General features: G+C 48.0%; 1 protein-coding gene across 1 annotated transcript in view; it reads left to right on the forward strand.

Moving 5' to 3' along the window:
- The window catches only part of LOC119965829 (sodium-dependent neutral amino acid transporter B(0)AT3-like), a 58803-nt gene that overhangs the window by 22250 nt on the left and 19547 nt on the right, over positions 1-17006 (forward strand). Inside the window, exons 4-8 of the mRNA XM_038796717.1 lie at positions 4054-4238; positions 5085-5195; positions 5661-5773; positions 10034-10162; positions 12275-12431. Of these exons, the coding sequence (XP_038652645.1) occupies positions 4054-4238; positions 5085-5195; positions 5661-5773; positions 10034-10162; positions 12275-12431 (695 nt within the window). The remainder of the gene's footprint in view (positions 1-4053; positions 4239-5084; positions 5196-5660; positions 5774-10033; positions 10163-12274; positions 12432-17006) is intronic.

The raw sequence follows: 17006 nt of genomic DNA on the forward strand, positions 1-17006 counted from the left end.
TCCTCCTGGTGCTGGCCTGATGGTTACGTGGCTACGTGGCTGCTGCTGCTGCTGGTTACATGGCCGGCTAAGGATTGGCTGCTTGACTAACCTGGAGGTTGGTTGCCTGCCAGTAAGTAGTTTCCTGCAGATTGTTGGGAAACAAGCACACTTGGAATTTCTCACATTCTGTTCTTCGGGTAACAGAATGCATAATCCATGACTCTAAAGGACAAGTTAAGCCCAATCAATAGGAAGTTCTTATTCTTAGACCAGCTCCGCAAATTCCACATTGGCACTGGGACTTTATTCAGTTACACAGGACAGCTTGGACTGTGAAACATTGGGATGGTTTTGCGATATATACATTCAACATCTTAAATGTAATGGGAATCAGAGTTCCTGCAGACTAAACACAAGCCCCTTGCTTTTTAAAAGCTGCAGAAAGTTTTAAAAGAACTGTGTGAAAATATATTTGCTGAACGTACAGGGATGGGATTCTTCGTCGCCCAACGCCAAAATCGTAATTAGTGATCGGATGGAGAATCGATTCTGACGCCGGAATCGGGGCCGGCCGCGGTATAACGCTGGTTTGCGCTTCCCCAACTCTCCAAACCGGCATCATCGCCCCCTTTGTTCAGCCACATTCTAATTCTGTACCATCCAGTGACTGGCAATCTTTTTTCTTTTTCTTTCTTCCTTATCGCACAAGGATGTGCAGAATAGTTCCTCTGAGCCCCCACACGTAGAGTTTAACTTCTCGTGCCCCAGAAGCAACCATGCCCCTTCCTGCTCATAAAGTCCTCCCAGATTCCCTGACCTGGAGAATCACCAGGGGGTTGCCAGATATTATAGCCACCGCCCAAAACCTTTCCCACCGACAACTGCCACTTCCTGCCGATTTTGACAGGTGAGGCGGTGGGGAGGGGGGTTGTGGGGGGGGGGGGGGGGGGGGGGGGGGGGGGGTTAAAATCTGCCAGGTTTCACACTGCCGAGGTGAGGGAAGTCTGGGATTCTCCGTGACTTGCCCCCTCAATCCCCACCCCGAGTTAAAATTAAGGTTTTAGCCTCAAGCACGGACACACAGAATTGAGCATGTTTGAAGAGGAGAAAGAAGGGACCTGCCCAAGATAACGAACGATAAATGTCCAATGTAATGTCAACTTAAGCAGATTATTCAATTCAACCTGTGTTTGCGAACAAGAGGTTGTACAAATCTGCCAAACACTTGGTGACGCTGGTATTATTTTTTTAATATAAATTTAGAGTACCCAATTATTTTTTCCAATTAAGGGGCAATTTAGAGTGGCCAATCTACCTACTCTGCACATCTTTGGGTTGTGGGGGTGAAACCCACGCAGACACGGGGAGAATGTGTGGTGAAGCTGGTTTTTACAGATATTTCCCAGAGTACAGATAATTTCCAAGGACGATATTAATTTTCTTCTTGGAATAATAGGTCTCTTGTTAAAACATAAAACCTGACGATAGAAGGATAAAGTTAGAAATCGCTGATCTTTTGCTCAGAGTTGCAAAATAACCTCAGGCATTTGGGACCAAGTAAAAGGGTGAGAGTTGAACGGTGCGGTTTATGGGCTGAAATAATCAGCGTGGGGTTCGCTCATTACTTGATGGTCTCAGGGAATCCTCCAGAGATTTCTTCTGAAGGTCTGCTTGGACTGATCTCTTGCACTCATGGGTTTGAATGGGTTGGGTCAATGTCACAATGGCCAAACAGGTAAACCTCAATGAGGGGAATGGGCTTGGGAGCGTGAACGGTCTTTTATTGTTCCATCCTTATCCCCTTATATGATTGAAATTTATATTTCATTGGATCAGCCAACTCAATAACTTCATTTGAACTGTCGGGTTTGAGTTCCAGGATTATTCACAGAGGTAACATTTCTATTGTCTCAATTGCTAGTAACCATTACTTGCAGTGTATTTCATTTGATCCTGGGATATGGGCTACGCTGGCTAGTCCAGCATTTATTGCCCCCCCCCCCAAAAAATTGCCCTTGAGAAGGTGGTGATGAGCCGCCTTCTTGAACCACTGCAGGCAATCGCTGGCTCAATCACAAATGCAAACAGCAGGGGGGACATAGGACATCCCTGTCTCGTACCACGGTGCAGAGAAAAGTATCTCAAACTGATATTGTTCATGCGGACACTTGCCTTCGGCTCCTTATATAATAGCTTTACCCAGTTCACAAATCTTGGTCCAATCCCAAACCGCTCCAGAACTGCCATCAGGTACCCCCATTCTACCCAATCAAACGCCTTCTCAGTGTCCAGTGCCACAACCACCTCTGTTTCCTTCCCTCCCGCCGGTGCCATAACAACGTTCAAAACCCTCTGAATATTCAAAAACAGCTGCCTCCCTTTCACGAACCCTGTCTGATCTTCACCTATCACCTTCGGGAGGCACTCCTCCAGCCTACCCGCCAGTACCTTCGCCAATACTTTTGCGTCCACATTGAGAAGTGATATGGGCCTATAAGACCCACACTCCGTTGGATCCTTATCTTTTTAAGCAACAGTGAAATTGATGCCTGCCCCAAGGTTTGCGGCAGCACTCCCTTCCCTATCGCCTCCTCAAACATCCCCACCATCAGGGGTGCCAGCTTATCCTTGAATTTTTTGTAATATCCCACCGGAAACCCATCCGGCCCTGCCACCTTCCCCGACTGCATCCTCCCAATCGCGTCTTTTATCTCCTGCTCCAGTATTGCTCCTTCTAATGTAGCCTTGTCTCCCTCCCCTAGCCTCGGGTACTCCAACCCATCTAGAAATTCCTGCATTTCACGGTCTCCCCCGGGTGGCTCTGACCTGTAAAACCTCTCATAAAACTCCTCAAAAACCTTGTTAATCAGCTCCGGAGCCACCACCAACTTCCCAGCCCTATCCCTTACCTGAAGAATTTCCCTTGCTGCTGCCTCCCTCCGGAGCTGACCTGCTAACATACGCCCCGCTTTGTCTCCATGTTCATAGACTGCACCCCTTGCTCCCTTGCTTGTCTCAGTTGGCGCACCGCCTTCCTGGTGGATAGTCGGTCGAAGCTCGCCTGTAGTTCCTTCCTCTTTCCCTGCATCGCTGGGTCCCCATCCTCCGCATAACTCCTATCTGCCTCCAACATCTCATCTATTAGCCTCTGCCGCTCCAACCTCTCCTCTTTGTCTACCCTGGCCTTAAACGAAATTACCTCGCCCCTCACTACCGCCTTTAGAGCCTCCCAGACGACTGCCTTCGACACCTCACCCGTACAGTTGAAACCTACATATTACTTAATTACCTTTTCAATTTTCTCACAGAATATTTTGTTCCCCAAAAGCCCCACATCCAGTTTCCACCCCGGCCTCTGAACTACCCCCTTCTCCAGCACCATATCCACCCAATGTGGCGCGCGATCTGACCCTTTGACTCCAGCCAGCAAAGCCTTTCCCACCACAAAAAAGTCAATCCGCGAGTATACGTTATGGACTGCTGAGAAAAACGAGTACTCCCGTTCCCCTGAGTGCAGGCACCTCCAAGGGTCCACCGTTCCCATTTCCACCATTAGCCCAGCCAGTGCCTTCGCCCCCCCCCCCCCCCCCCCCCCCCCCTCTGATGGGACCAGTAAGCGCGGCCGTGATCTGTCCAACCTTGGCTCCTGCACCAAATTCCAGTTGTCCCCCCCCCACACACACAACCAGCTCGTGTGTGTCCAAGTCGGGAATGGCTCCAAACACCTTCCTCGCGAATCCCACATCGTCCCAATTGGGTCTGTATACATTTAACAGCGCCACTAATCTCACCTCCAGCGCCCGGTGTTGAGCTTCTTAAGTGTTGTTGGGAGTTGCACTCATCCAGGCAAGTGGAGAGTATTCCATCGTACTCCTGACTTGTAGATAGTGGACAGGCTTTGGGGTGTCAGAAGGTGAGTTACTCACCACAGAATTCCCAGCCTCTGGCTGTAGTTGTAGCCACAGTACATTGGTGTCAATCCCATATCGCCTTTAACCTCACACATCAAGTAATGTTTTTAGCACCTTGGCTTTCAGGAATTCTATTCACCTTATTTAATCTTTTTTGTAGGGTTTATTAAGGAGTGCGAGGAAAGCACTGCAGTGGATTACTTCTGGTACAGAGAAACCTTAAACATCAGCCCTGACATTATTGCAAGTGGAGATCGGCAGCATTGGTGGCTGGTTCTGTGCCTCTTTGCCGCTTGGCTAATTGTGTACTGCTGTGTTTTAAGAGGAATTGAAAGCTTGGGGAAGGTGAGTTTTAAAATCAAAATTACACAGTATTTTAGGTTTATTAGTAACTGAGCCAGAATCTTCCTCACTTCAGATATTTTGAGGGTTCAGTATCATTTATGGGTCCTGTCCACCCTCTGCCGCGGTCTGACAGGAGGCAGACAATGCATAGGCTGCCTCCGGGTTCACTAGTCAATTAACGATGGCTTGTGGGCTGTGGACCCCTCTAAACAGGCGCCCATGAGATTAAGGTTGGGGAAAGGGCCAGGGTAACCTCCTGTCCCCAAGTTTCTATTGGCACAGGAGAGGTGGCCGCCCAAGATGTGCCCCAAGTGGTATGTGCGCCTGGCTGCCCCATGCTTGTTAGGTGGTCACACACTGACCCATGGTTTCAGCCCTGGGAGGCACAGGCAGGCTCAATTTCAGCACTAAAGAACAAAGAACAATACAGCATAGAAACAGGCTCTTCGGCCCTCCAGGCCTGTACTGGCCATGATACCACCCTTGGCCAAAACCCTCAGCACCTCCTAGTGCCGTATCCCTCTATACCCATCCTGCCCATGTATTTGTCGAGATGCCTTTTGAACGCCGTTAATGTATCAGCTTCCACGACCTCCCCTGGCAACACGTTCCAGGCACTCACCACCCTCTGGGTAAAAAAAACTGCCTTCCAGAACGAATAACTGAGCAATTTAAGGGCTGAAGTAATAAAAACACAAAGTGCGGTAAAAATCAACACACCTAGCAGCATCCATGGAGATAAAAACAGATCTAACCTTTCCAGCCCCATACAACTCCTTCCGAACTTCAGGGCCAAAATGTTGAGAAAACTTCATCAACCTTAAAAAATGCTATTCTACATTGCAGGTTGTCTACTTCACTGCAACTTTCCCTTACCTAGTGCTACTCATTTTACTTGTACGGGGATTAACACTGCCTGGCGCCGCTCATGGTTTGACCTATCTGATTACTCCAGACGTAAGTATTTGTCTGTTGATACAACAGTGTGGGGACTATATCTGGTTATATCTGTGATACATTACTTGCTGTCTCAATGAGCTAATGCAAAGCTAACCATGTGGGAGGGGATAACATTGCAAAACCTCCCATGTGATCATCAACCGGCACCAACGTGTTTCCCGATATGTTGGAACTCCGAAGTGATTGGCCTCAATGCAGAAGTAATTTGGCCGGTACATTATATTTCAAATAAACTTTTCTCTTTTCTCTCTGTTCCTGCGCCTCCATTCCGTTTCTGTTGCTGCTCCACGTTTGCCCTTTGCAAGAAAGGATGGTGTGTGACTTGGAAAGGAACCTACAGGGGGCAGAGGGCCCATGCATCTGCTACCCGAGCACTAAAGTCAATAAATCGCTGATATTAATAACTGATTATTATTTCTTGCAAGTGCATTTGTGCTCTGATTTGATTATGTTTAATTCCAGCTGAACGTCTTGAGGCAGCCAAGAGTGTGGTTGGATGCAGCGACCCAGATCTTTTTCTCAATGTCTTTGGGTTTTGGAGGACTTATTGCATTCTCCAGCTATAACTCGCCAAAGTAAGCATTATTGTAAGAAGGTTACCTTCTGTAATCGCCTGCTCAAGTGAAGGAACTTCCAGGCCAGAAGGAAAGAGGGAATGGATTGGAATTTATAAAGACTTCCTGGAGTTAACTTGGAGATCGCATTAGCTTCCCGTGTACACATTAAATTACTTTTCCTGCCACTTAAATGTAACTATTCACCCCTCAGTCAAAATGGTGTCCATTAAAATAGTGGGTCAAGCAATATCATATAAATGTGCCAAACATCCAAATACTGATAGCTCACAAAAGTACACATTTCCAAAAGAGTCCAATAAATCGCCATACGAGGGGTGGTGTGTGAGAATTAGTTGTTAAGGGGCGGAAGACAAAATGGCTGATGGACAATGAACAAAGGGCTATTTTAAATGAGATGCTTTTCCACTGGGGCGCATCCTACCATATGTACCAAGCCCGAGGTTCTGGTTTGTGGTCCTCATTCTACGTATTATTCAACTGAAGGAGAAAGTAGACATAATTAAACTTGCAGATCACACCAAACTGTCTGGACTAAATGGCAATTTAATTTATACCCTCCTCCTCTGGGCACCGTGCCCCATGAGGGTGTTGCCGACCAAGGACTTCCATTGGGTTGGTCCATGGTTATGTTTAGCAAAGTGTCGCAGTGCATTCTGCAGTATGACTAACAAAGAAACTGTCTCCTACTCTTACCGCCTACCATCAGGCTTATTGGGAGGATAATCAACCTGTTTGGTTGTGTCATGAACACACGTTCCATAGCCATCAGGCCCTGAAGTGGGGGTTGAATCTGGAGCTTCTGGCTCAGAGGTAGGGACAGTATCCACTCAATCACAAAACCTTCTGAATTTCTAGCAACAGGATTCTGTACTATCATTCACAATCTTGGGGTGCGCCAATGCACTTTGCTGTCACTGAAGTACTTGAGACTGTGTTCACTATTGTAAAGTAGGGAAGTGCTGCAGCCAATCTCCACGCAAGTTCCCACAAAGAGAAGTGAGATAAATAACCAGATAATGGCGGGGATTTTCCTGACGTTTCCGCCGGCGGGTCTGCCGGTCCTGCCAGAGTCGCCCCCCAACCGCGGTGGATTCCCCGGCGGCATGGCTGGCAAGCAATGGGCCATTGACTTCGGCAGGACTGGAAGATCCCGCAGCCAATGGCAAGCCACCTCTGCTGGCTTTCCTCAGAGGTGACAGTCCTACCATTGAGCCAGCTTATATTGGAGGATTGGACCCAGGGTGCGATTCAACCAAAACATTTCTATGTCCATTTTTTTGGCACATTTAGGGGGATGTTTCTTGGCGCCTGTAGCTCAGCTCGCCAGTGCAGGAAGTCTACACGTGGATCGGGGCGCCATTTTTAAAGGCAGCCCCATTCTTTCTACCCCCTCAGCAACCCCTCTCACAGCCTCCGAACCCACCCACTTCACCCAATTTACCTCTTCTGGGGTCCTCGAATCCCCTCTCACCCCACTTCCACTAGGCAAGGCAGCCCCATGCTCGACCCCTGGCATGGGCAATCTGACACCACGCGAAAGATTCAACAGCCTCATCCCGACACCAAGCCGGGTGTGACGAGGCTGCTGTATCGCGCCCCCAATATTGGAAAATAACCTTTGCCACAAGTAGTACGAAATTGAGTGCTTGGGCGCACTTATTTTTTTTAAAAATAATTTTTATTGAAAGAGTTTTTCCATACAAACATTTACCCCTACTAATTTTTTTAATTATTTACAACACAATCCCTTTAGGCAAATGTCCCTCCCTCGCCCGCCCTCTCGCGCGCACCAGTCCCCCCCCCCCCCCCAGGCAACCTTAACAAACAAGGCCGCCTACAGTTTCAGACATGAGCAGCGAGCAGACTTGCCCGCGTTGTTACAGTGTGCATGTCCCCCCCCGAACCCTTGCTCGCCCCCCCCCCTCCCCCCTCCCCCCCCCCCCCCCCCCCCCCCCCCCCCCCCCCCCCCCCCCCCCCCCCCCCCCCCACCCCCCCCCCCCCCCCCCCCCACCCCCCCCCCCCCCCCCCCCCCTCCCCTAGCTCCCCTAGTATTTGAATACTGGCAAAGGCCAGTATTCCGGCCTCCCTAGCCTCCTGTACCCCCGGTTCTACCCCGACCCCAAAGATCGCAAGCCCCCATCCTGGTTTGACCCTGGACCCCACCACCTTTGACACCGTCCTTGCCACCCCCTTCCAGAACCCTTCCAGCACCGGACATGCCCAGAACATATGCACATGGTTCGCTGGGCTTCCCAGACATCTGACACACCTGTCCTCACCCCCAAAGAACCGGCTCATCCTTGTCCCCGTCATGTGAGCTCATGCAGCACCTTAAATTGAATGAGGCTCAGCCTCGCACACGAGGAGGAAGAATTGACCTTCTCCAGTGCATCCGCCCACGTCCCGTCTTCTATCTGCTCTCCCAGCTCCCCTTCCCACTTGGCTTTCAGCTCCTCCCCTGATGCTTCTTCCGCCTCCTGCATTATCTTGTAGATGTCTGATATCTTCCCCCCTCCGACCCAGACCCCCGAGAGCACCCTATCACTCGCCCCCTTACTGGGGAGCAGGGGAAACCCCTCCACCTGCCGCCTAGCAAATGCCTTCACTTGTAAATATCTGAACATGTTTCCCGGGGGGGAGCTCAAACTTCTCCTCCAGCCCTCTCAGGCTCGCAAACCTCCCCTCTATAAACAGGTCCTTCAGCTGCCGTATGCCCACCCTGTACCAGCTCTGAAATCCCCCGTCGATGTTCCCCGGGATGAATCTATGGTTCCCTCTTATTGGCGCCGCCAACAGACCTCCCATTTCCCCCCTATGTCGCCTCCACTGCCCCCATATCTTGAGGGTGGCCGCCACCACCGGGCTCGTGGTGTACCTCGTGGGGGGGAGCGGCCATGGTGCCGTTACTAGGGCCCCCAGGCTTGTGTTGCCACAGGACGCCCTCTCCATTCGTTTCCAAGCTGCCCCCTCCCCTTCCATCATCCACTTGCGCACCATTGACACATTTGCCGCCCAGTAGTACCCCGAGAGATTGGGTAGTGCCAGCCCTCCACTGTCCCTACTCCGCTTTGGGCGCACTTATTAAGAGCATGGAATATGCTTAAGCACATAAGAAATAGGAGCAGAAGTGGAACATAAGGCCCCGTGAGACTGCTCTGCAATACACGTACATCATGGTTCACTTTCTGACTCGGCTCCACTTTTCCCGTTCATTCCCCTGATCCTTTGATCGATCTGGAAGAACAAAACCCTGTCTATGAAATTGAGTATGTAATGAGTGTCAGCTCAAATAATAGAAAGGAACTTCTGGGCTATTATTATTTCACAAGAAACACTCATTGCATTCACCTGCTGGGTAATAAGGGGAATATTGTGATCACTAACGGAAATCAAACTGGCAGTAAAAACTCATTATGGTTTGGATACATCATAACGGCAAGTCGTATTCTGGACCAAATCAAGAACTCCAGCCCCTATTGAGTTGGCTTCAACTGTTGAATTGATGAAATGAATAAACATTACAGTGACGAAACAACCTTCCTTCCTAGCCATTCAAATTATTTCTTCCATCGTCTGCAAAGGTCAGGAGTGTGGAGGATTCCCCTCTTGGCTGAATGAGTGTAGTTCCAATGATGCTTTTTTAAAAATTTAGTGTACCCAATTAATTTTTTCCAATTAAGGGGAAATTTAGCGTGACCGATCCATCTACCCTGCACATCTTTGGGTTGTGGGCGTGAAACCCACGCAAACACAGGGAGAATGTGCAAACTTCACACGGACAGTGACCCAGAGCCGGGATCGAACCTGGGACCTTGGCGCCATGAGGCAGCAGGGCTAACCCACTGCGCCACCGTGCTGCCCCATGTTCCAATAATGCTGAAGAAGCTCAACACTACCCACGACAAAGCAGTCCATTGGTTTGACGTCCGATCCACCACCATAAACATTCATTCCTTCCATCTCTGCTCACTGTGGCTACAGTGTGTCCCCACTGCAGGTTGCACTGGAAAGACTTCTTTGACCGCACCTCCTAAACCAGCGACCTCTACTGCTTGGAAGGTCAGAGACATCGGGTGCAGGGAAATGGCGGCACCTGCGAGATCAGGCAGTTAGATGAAGAGAGGCATCTCTGAACGCTGACAGTCGGATTCCTGTTCTGGCGAGTGAACAAACATGGCAGAAAAGGAGAGAAAGCAGGTTACGGAGAAATGATTGTGTAATTTCAAAAAAAAAAATAAGACCTCCTCTGCTTTTCAGGAACAACTGCGAGGTGGATGCTGTGACGGTAGCTGTTATCAACAGCCTGACCTCAATCTTTGCTTCAGTTCCCATCTTCTCCATTCTTGGCTTTAAGGCAACGACTGCTTACGGGGATTGCTTAGACAAGTAAGTAGTGTCCCACAGCCTCCTGCGTACTTGCACCAATTATTATCTATCCCAGTTTAATCAAAAATCTATTACTTCAGAACCTTATTTACTCTTAAATCATTTTATTCCATGTTGTTATTTTATAAATTTAGTGTACCCAATTATTTTTTTCCAATTAAGGGGCAATTTAGCGTGGTAAATCCACCTACCCTGCACATCTTTGGGTTGTGGGGGTGAGACCCACGCAAACACGGGGAGAATGTGCAAACTCCACAAGGACAGTGACCCAGAGAACATAGAACATAGAACAGTACAGCACAGAACAGGCCCTTCGGCCCTCAATGTTGTGCCGAGCCATGATCACCCTACTCAAACCCACTTATCCACCCTATACCCGTAACCCAACAAACTCCCCCTTAACCCTACTTTTATTAGGACACTACGGGCAATTTAGCATGGCCAATCCACCTAACCCGCACATCTTTGGACTGTGGGAGGAAACCGGAGCACCCGGAGGAAACCCACGCACACAGGGGGAGAACGTGCAGACTCCACACAGACAGTGACCCAGACGGGAATCGAACCTGGGACCCTGGAGCTGTGAAGCATTTATGCTAACCACCATGCTACCCTGCTGGCCGGGATCGAACCTGGGACCTCGGCGCCGTGAGGCAGCAGGGCTAACCCACTGCGCCATCGTGCTGCCCATTTTATTCCATGTTAATATTGATGGATACACATCTGAAGAGCCTTAATCTGATTGGCAATGGACCAGGAACTGGAAAGTAGGGTTAGTCTGGACAGCACATTTTTGGCCATCTACAAACACAATGATGTTAACCAGTGTTTTAAAGTTTCGATGCACCTATTGTTAGTACATTTTTTTTTTGCTCTGCACTTAACCCAGGAGAGTGCTGGATGTCACAGCAAGCCCTCTTAGTTAATGTCTCTTGTCCTTTTAAACTCTCAGGGGTCGAGGTTTTTCCGATCACCGGCTGTACCTTTTCGTGGAAGGTCGACAGAAAAGATGGGGCCCACATAGAATCATAGAATCCCTAAAGTCCAAAGCAGGCCTTTCGGCCAATCATGTCTGGACCGACCCTCTGAAAGAGCATCCTATCTAGGCCCAATCCCCCACCCTATCTCCGTAACCCCACCTAGGGGCAACTTAACATAGCCAATCCACCTAACCTGCACATCTTTGGATGGTGGGAGGAAACCGGAGCACCCGGAGGAAACCCTGGAAGCAGACGCGGGAAGAATGTGCAAACTCCACACAGTCACCCGAGGTCAGAATCGAACCTGACACCCTGGCACTGTGTGGCAGCTGTGCTAACCACTGTGCCACCGTGCCTCCCTATAGGATGCAATTTTTGAGCAGACATGATATGAGATTACTAGAGCCGGCCATTAAACTATTACAGGAGAAGCCCTGTCCTTTATAAGAAATGTGCTCGGGCAGGAAGAGGTGGAGTTACACCCTATGGAGAAGAGATGGTGGAAGGGTCACTGTGGCCATTGAGGATGGAGACAGACACGGCACTGAAATCAGTTCACAGAGAGTGTCTTTGGCAGCTGCTGAATAGTCTCTGAATTATGAGCAGGCTGCAAACCGAACTGAGGGGACTCGAGGATAAACGAGCGAAAGAGCTTTTGCATTGAGCTGGGGCACAGCAACATGCTGAAGGGTTTTAGAAATATAGGAGCGGTTAAGGGAGTCTATCAAGAGTCTAAGCAAGGATCCCATGGGAGGAATAGGTTTGGAATGGATTGTGGAAGTGCTGTGGAATGGCAGAATCTGGAGGCAATGGAGCAGAGGACTGAACGACATATGGGATGGGGAATAAAGAGACAAGTAGACAGCCAAGCAGATGGTTACAAACGCTCCAGTGAAAAATCCATGAGATCGTCATTGACAAGTTTATTTTGCAAAATTCAGTTCTGTTCCTGACTGTCACATTTTTAACACAAAGCTATCCCTCATATACAAAGCAGTGATGTGTATGACATTATTTGATTTCACTGCATTGATTCTTTGTAAATGGACACAAAAAGATTGGCCGCATATTTTTTTCCATCAAGATGGTGGCTGCCTAATCATTGTATTTATGAGTTAAATTCTCTCCACAGGAATATATTACTCATTTCAAATGAATTCGAAATTCAGGACGGAAATGTCACAAGAGAGAATTACTTTAGTTGGGTGGATGATCTGAATGCTACACATTGTGACAGACTATCTGTGCTAACTTTGAAGAACTGTGTCCTTAAGGATTTTCTTGACCAGGTATGGTTTTAATTTTCCGTTAGGGACAGGTCTCCCTATTTTTAACTTGTTTCACAAAGTCAGAATCGCTGGGAAGAGAGAGCAGCTGATCCCAGGGAGGACAGTGGATCAATTTACATTCCTGTCACTTTGGATTGGGAAGTCTGCTGGTATCACAGAATCGCAGAATGGTACCCACAGGGAGGCGGTATTTGACCCATCGAGAGTGTGCTGGTATTTGGTAATCCAACCCCCCTACTCTTTCCCTATTGCACTATGTTTCCACTTGTTTATTTATCTATCCAATTCCTTTTTGGAGGCTGTTATTGTTTTCAGGCAGTGCATTCCAGATCCTAATTGTTCGCTTTGTAACAATGCTTTTCCACATGTTGTCCTTTGTTTATTTTCCAGTTATTTTAAATCTGTGTCCTCTGGCTACAACAACCCCTCTGGCAGTGCAAACAATCTTTCCTAACTTACTCTATCAAAGCCCTTCCTGATTATGAACATCTCCATTAAATCTCCCTTGAATCTTCTCTGCCCTGAGGATAACAACCCAAGTTTCTCCAGCGTTTCCATGACTTCCGTTGCTCTCCTAAATATGTGGGCGGCACGGCAGCACAGTGGTTAGCACAGTTGCTTCACAGAGCCAGGGTCCCAGGTTCGATTCCCGGCTTGAGTCACTGTCTGTGCGAATCTGCACGTTCTCCCCGTGTCTGCGTGGGTTTCCTCCGGGTTTCCTCCCACAGTCCAAAGATGTGCAGGTTAGGTGGATTGGTGATGATAAATTGCCCTGAGTGTCCAAAAAGGTTAGGTGGGGTTACTTGGTTACAGTGAGGGGGTGGAGGCGTGGGAGTGTGGTGCTCTTTTCTAAGGGCCAGTGCTGACTTGATTGACCAAATGGCCTCCTTCTGCACTGTAAATTCAATGATTCTTAGCCAATTTTATACTTGTGCAGGAATTTCCCCTTTAATTACAATGGCTTCTATTTTCTTAACAAGTCTATTGTGTGGTACTTTATAAAACACTTTATGAAAGTCCATATACACAACATCAACTGTGCTTCCCTCATCAACCCTCTCCACTATTTTGGCAAATGCCTAGTTCTGACTCATGGAAAGGCATTTTTGCTCACGTGGCTACAGGGATGGCGCAGGAGGGAGGGTTTTGGTTTCCTGAATAATTGGGGCTCATTCTGGAGTAGGTGGGACCTCTACAAACAGGATGGTCTTCACCTGAACCAGAGGGGTACCAATATCCTGGGGGGGAGATTTGCTAGTGCTCTTCGGGGGGGGTTTAAACTAATTCAGCAGGGGGATGGGAACCTAAATTGTAGTCCCAGTGTACAGGATGTTGAGAGTAGTGAGGTCAGGGATAGGGTTAAAAGTTCGAAAGAGGGCACCGGCAAGCAAGACGCTGGTTTGAAGTGTGTCTACTTCAACGCCAGGAGCATCCGGAATAACGTGGGTGAGCGTGCAGCATGGGTTGGTACCTGGGATCTCGATGTTGTGGCGATTTCGGAGACATGGGTAGAGCAGGGACAGGAATGGTTGTTGCAGGTTCCAGGATTTAAATGTTTCTGTAAGAACAGAGAAGATGGTAAAAGAGGGGTGGTGTGGCATTGTTAATCAAGGAAAGTATTACGGCGGTAGAAAGGACGTTTGAGGACTCGTCTATTGAGGTAGTATGGGCCGAGGTTAGGAACAGGAGAGGAGAGGTCACCCTGTTGGGAGTTGTCTATAGACCTCCGAATAGTTCCAGAGATGTAGAGGAAAGGATTCTCGACAGGAGTGAGTGTAACAGGGTAGTTGTTATGGGGGACTTTAACTTTCCAAATATTGACTGGAAATACTATAGTTCGAGTACTATAGCTGGGTCAGTTTTTGTGCAGTGTGTGCAGGAGGGTTTTCTGACACAGTATGTAGACAGGCCAACAAGGGGCGATGCCACATTGGATTTGGTACTGGGTAATGAACCCGGCCAGGTGTTAGATTTAGATGTAGGTGAGCACTTTGGTGATAGTGATCACAATTTGGTTATGTTTACTTTAGCAATGGGCAGGGATAGGTATATACCGCAAGGCAAGAATTATAGCTGGGGGAAAGGCAATTATGATGCTATTCGGCAAGATTTAGGATGTAGAGGATGGGGAAGGAAACTGCAGGGGATGGGTACAATCGAAATGTGGAGCTTTTTCAAGGAACAGCTACTGCGTGTCCTTGATAAGTATGTACCTGTCAGGCAGGGAGGAAGTTGTCGAGCAAGGGAACCGTGGTTTACTAAGGAAGTTGAAGCACTTGTCAAGAGGAAGAAGAAGGCTTATTTTAGGGTGAGACATGACGGCTCAGTTAGGGCACTTGAGAGTTACAAGTTAGCCAGGAAGGACCTAAAGGGAGAGTTAAGAAGAGCGAGGAGAGGACACGAAAAGTCGTTGGCGGATAGGATCAAGGAAAACCCTAAGGCTTTCTATAGGTATATCAGGAACAAAAGAGTGACTAGAGTAAGATTAGGGACAATCAAGGATAGTAGTGTGTGGAATCAGAGGAGATAGGGGAAGCGTTAAATGGATATTTTTCGTCAGTGTTTACACTGGAGAAAGACAATGTTGTCGAGGAGAATACTCAGGTTCAGTCAACCAGGCTAGATGGAATTGAGGTTCACAAGGAGGAGGTGTTAGCAATTTTGGAAAGTGTAAAAATAGATAAGTCCCCTGGGCCGGATGGGATTTATCCTAGGATTCTCTGGGAAGCCAGGGAGGAGATTGCAGAGCCTTTGTCCTTGATCTTTATGTCGTCTTTGTCGACAGGAATTGTGCCGGAAGACTGGAGGATAGCAAATGTTGTCCCCTTGTTCAAGAAGGGGAGTAGAGACAACCCTGGTAATTATAGACCTGTGAGCCTTACTTTGGTTGTGGGTAAAATGTTGGAAAAGGTTATAAGAGATAGGGTTTATAATCATCTTGAAAAGAACAAGTTGATTAGCGATAGTCAACATGGTTTTGTGAAGGGTAGGTCATGCCTCACAAACCTTATTGAGTTTTTTGAGAAGGTGACCAAACAGGTGGATGAGGGTAAAGCGGTTGATGTGGTGTATATGGATTTCAGTAAGGCGTTTGATAAGGTTCCCCATGGTAGGCTATTGCAGAAAATAAGGAAGTATGGAATTGAAGGTGATTTAGCGGTTTGGATCAGTAATGGCTAGCTGAAAGAAGACAGAGGGTGGTGGTTGATGGCAAATGTTCATCCTGGAGTTCAGTTACTAGTGGTGTACCGCAAGGATCTGTTCTGGGGCCACTGCTGTTTGTCATTTTTATAAATGACCTGGAAGAGGGTGTAGAAGGATGGGTTAGTAAATTTGCAGATGACACGAAGGTCGGTGGAGTTATGGATAGTGCTGAAGGATGTTATAGGATACAGAGGGACATAGATAAGCTGCAGAGCTGGGCTGAGAGGTGGCAGATGGAGTTTAATGCGGAAAAGTGTGAGGTGGTTCACTTTGGAAGGAGTAACAGGAATGCAGAGTACTGGGCTAATGACAAGATTCTTGGTAGTGTAGATGAAAAGAGAGATCTCGGCATCCAGGTACATAAATCCCTGAAAGTTGCCACCCAGGTTAATAGGGCTGTTAAGAAGGCATATGGTGTGCTAGCCTTTATCAGTAGGGGGATTGAGTTTCAGAGCCACAAGGTCATGCTGCAGCTGTACATAACTCTGGTGCGGCCGCTCCTGGAGTACTGCGTGCAGTTCTGGTCACCACATTATAGGAAGGATGTGGAAGCTTTGGAAAGGGTTCAGAGGAGATTTACTAGGATGTTGCCTGGTATGGAGGGAAGGTCTTACGAGGAAAGGCTCAGGGACTTGAGGTTGTTTTCATTAGAGAGGAGAAGGCTGAGAGGTGACTTAATAGAGACATATAAGATAGTCAGAGGGTTAGATAGGGTGGACAGTGAGAGTCTCTTTCCTCGGATGGTGATGACCAACACGAGGGGACATAGCTTTAAATTGAGGGGTGGTAGATATAGGACAGATGTCAGAGGCAGTTTCTTTACTCAGAGAGTAGTAGGGGTGTGGGACGCCCTGCCTGCAACAGTAGTAGACTCGCCAACTTTAAGGGTATTTAAGTGGTCACTGGATAGACATATGGATGAAAATGGAATAGTGTAGGTCAGATAGGCTTCAGATGGTTTCACAGGTCGGCGCAACATCGAGGGCCGAAGGGCCCGTACTGCGCTGTAATGTTCTATGTTCTATGTACCTTTGCTGGTTACAATGAATCCAGGTGAAACAGAGTGACTTCATCCCAATCCTAACTTACACCGGTAAATGGTCAGAGGCCTCTCTGGGATCGTAAGCACAGGTCACCTGAGATGACAGCGACGTGCCAACGCAGGTCTTTGGAGTTCAGCTATATCGTTGGGCTGGAGTACAAGAAAAGTTACTGAGAAGGTGCTCCATTGAAAATAACAATGTGAAGACTTAACTGAAATTACTTCCTAAATCAAATAGCCGAACGTTTGATATCACGTTTGAACCGTTTGCACAATATTTATCTGGCTAATGTTTATCCTTCAATCAATGTCACAAAATCAGATCACCT

This window comes from Scyliorhinus canicula, chromosome 5 (genome assembly GCF_902713615.1).
Source record: "Scyliorhinus canicula chromosome 5, sScyCan1.1, whole genome shotgun sequence".
Lineage (NCBI taxonomy): Eukaryota > Metazoa > Chordata > Chondrichthyes > Carcharhiniformes > Scyliorhinidae > Scyliorhinus > Scyliorhinus canicula.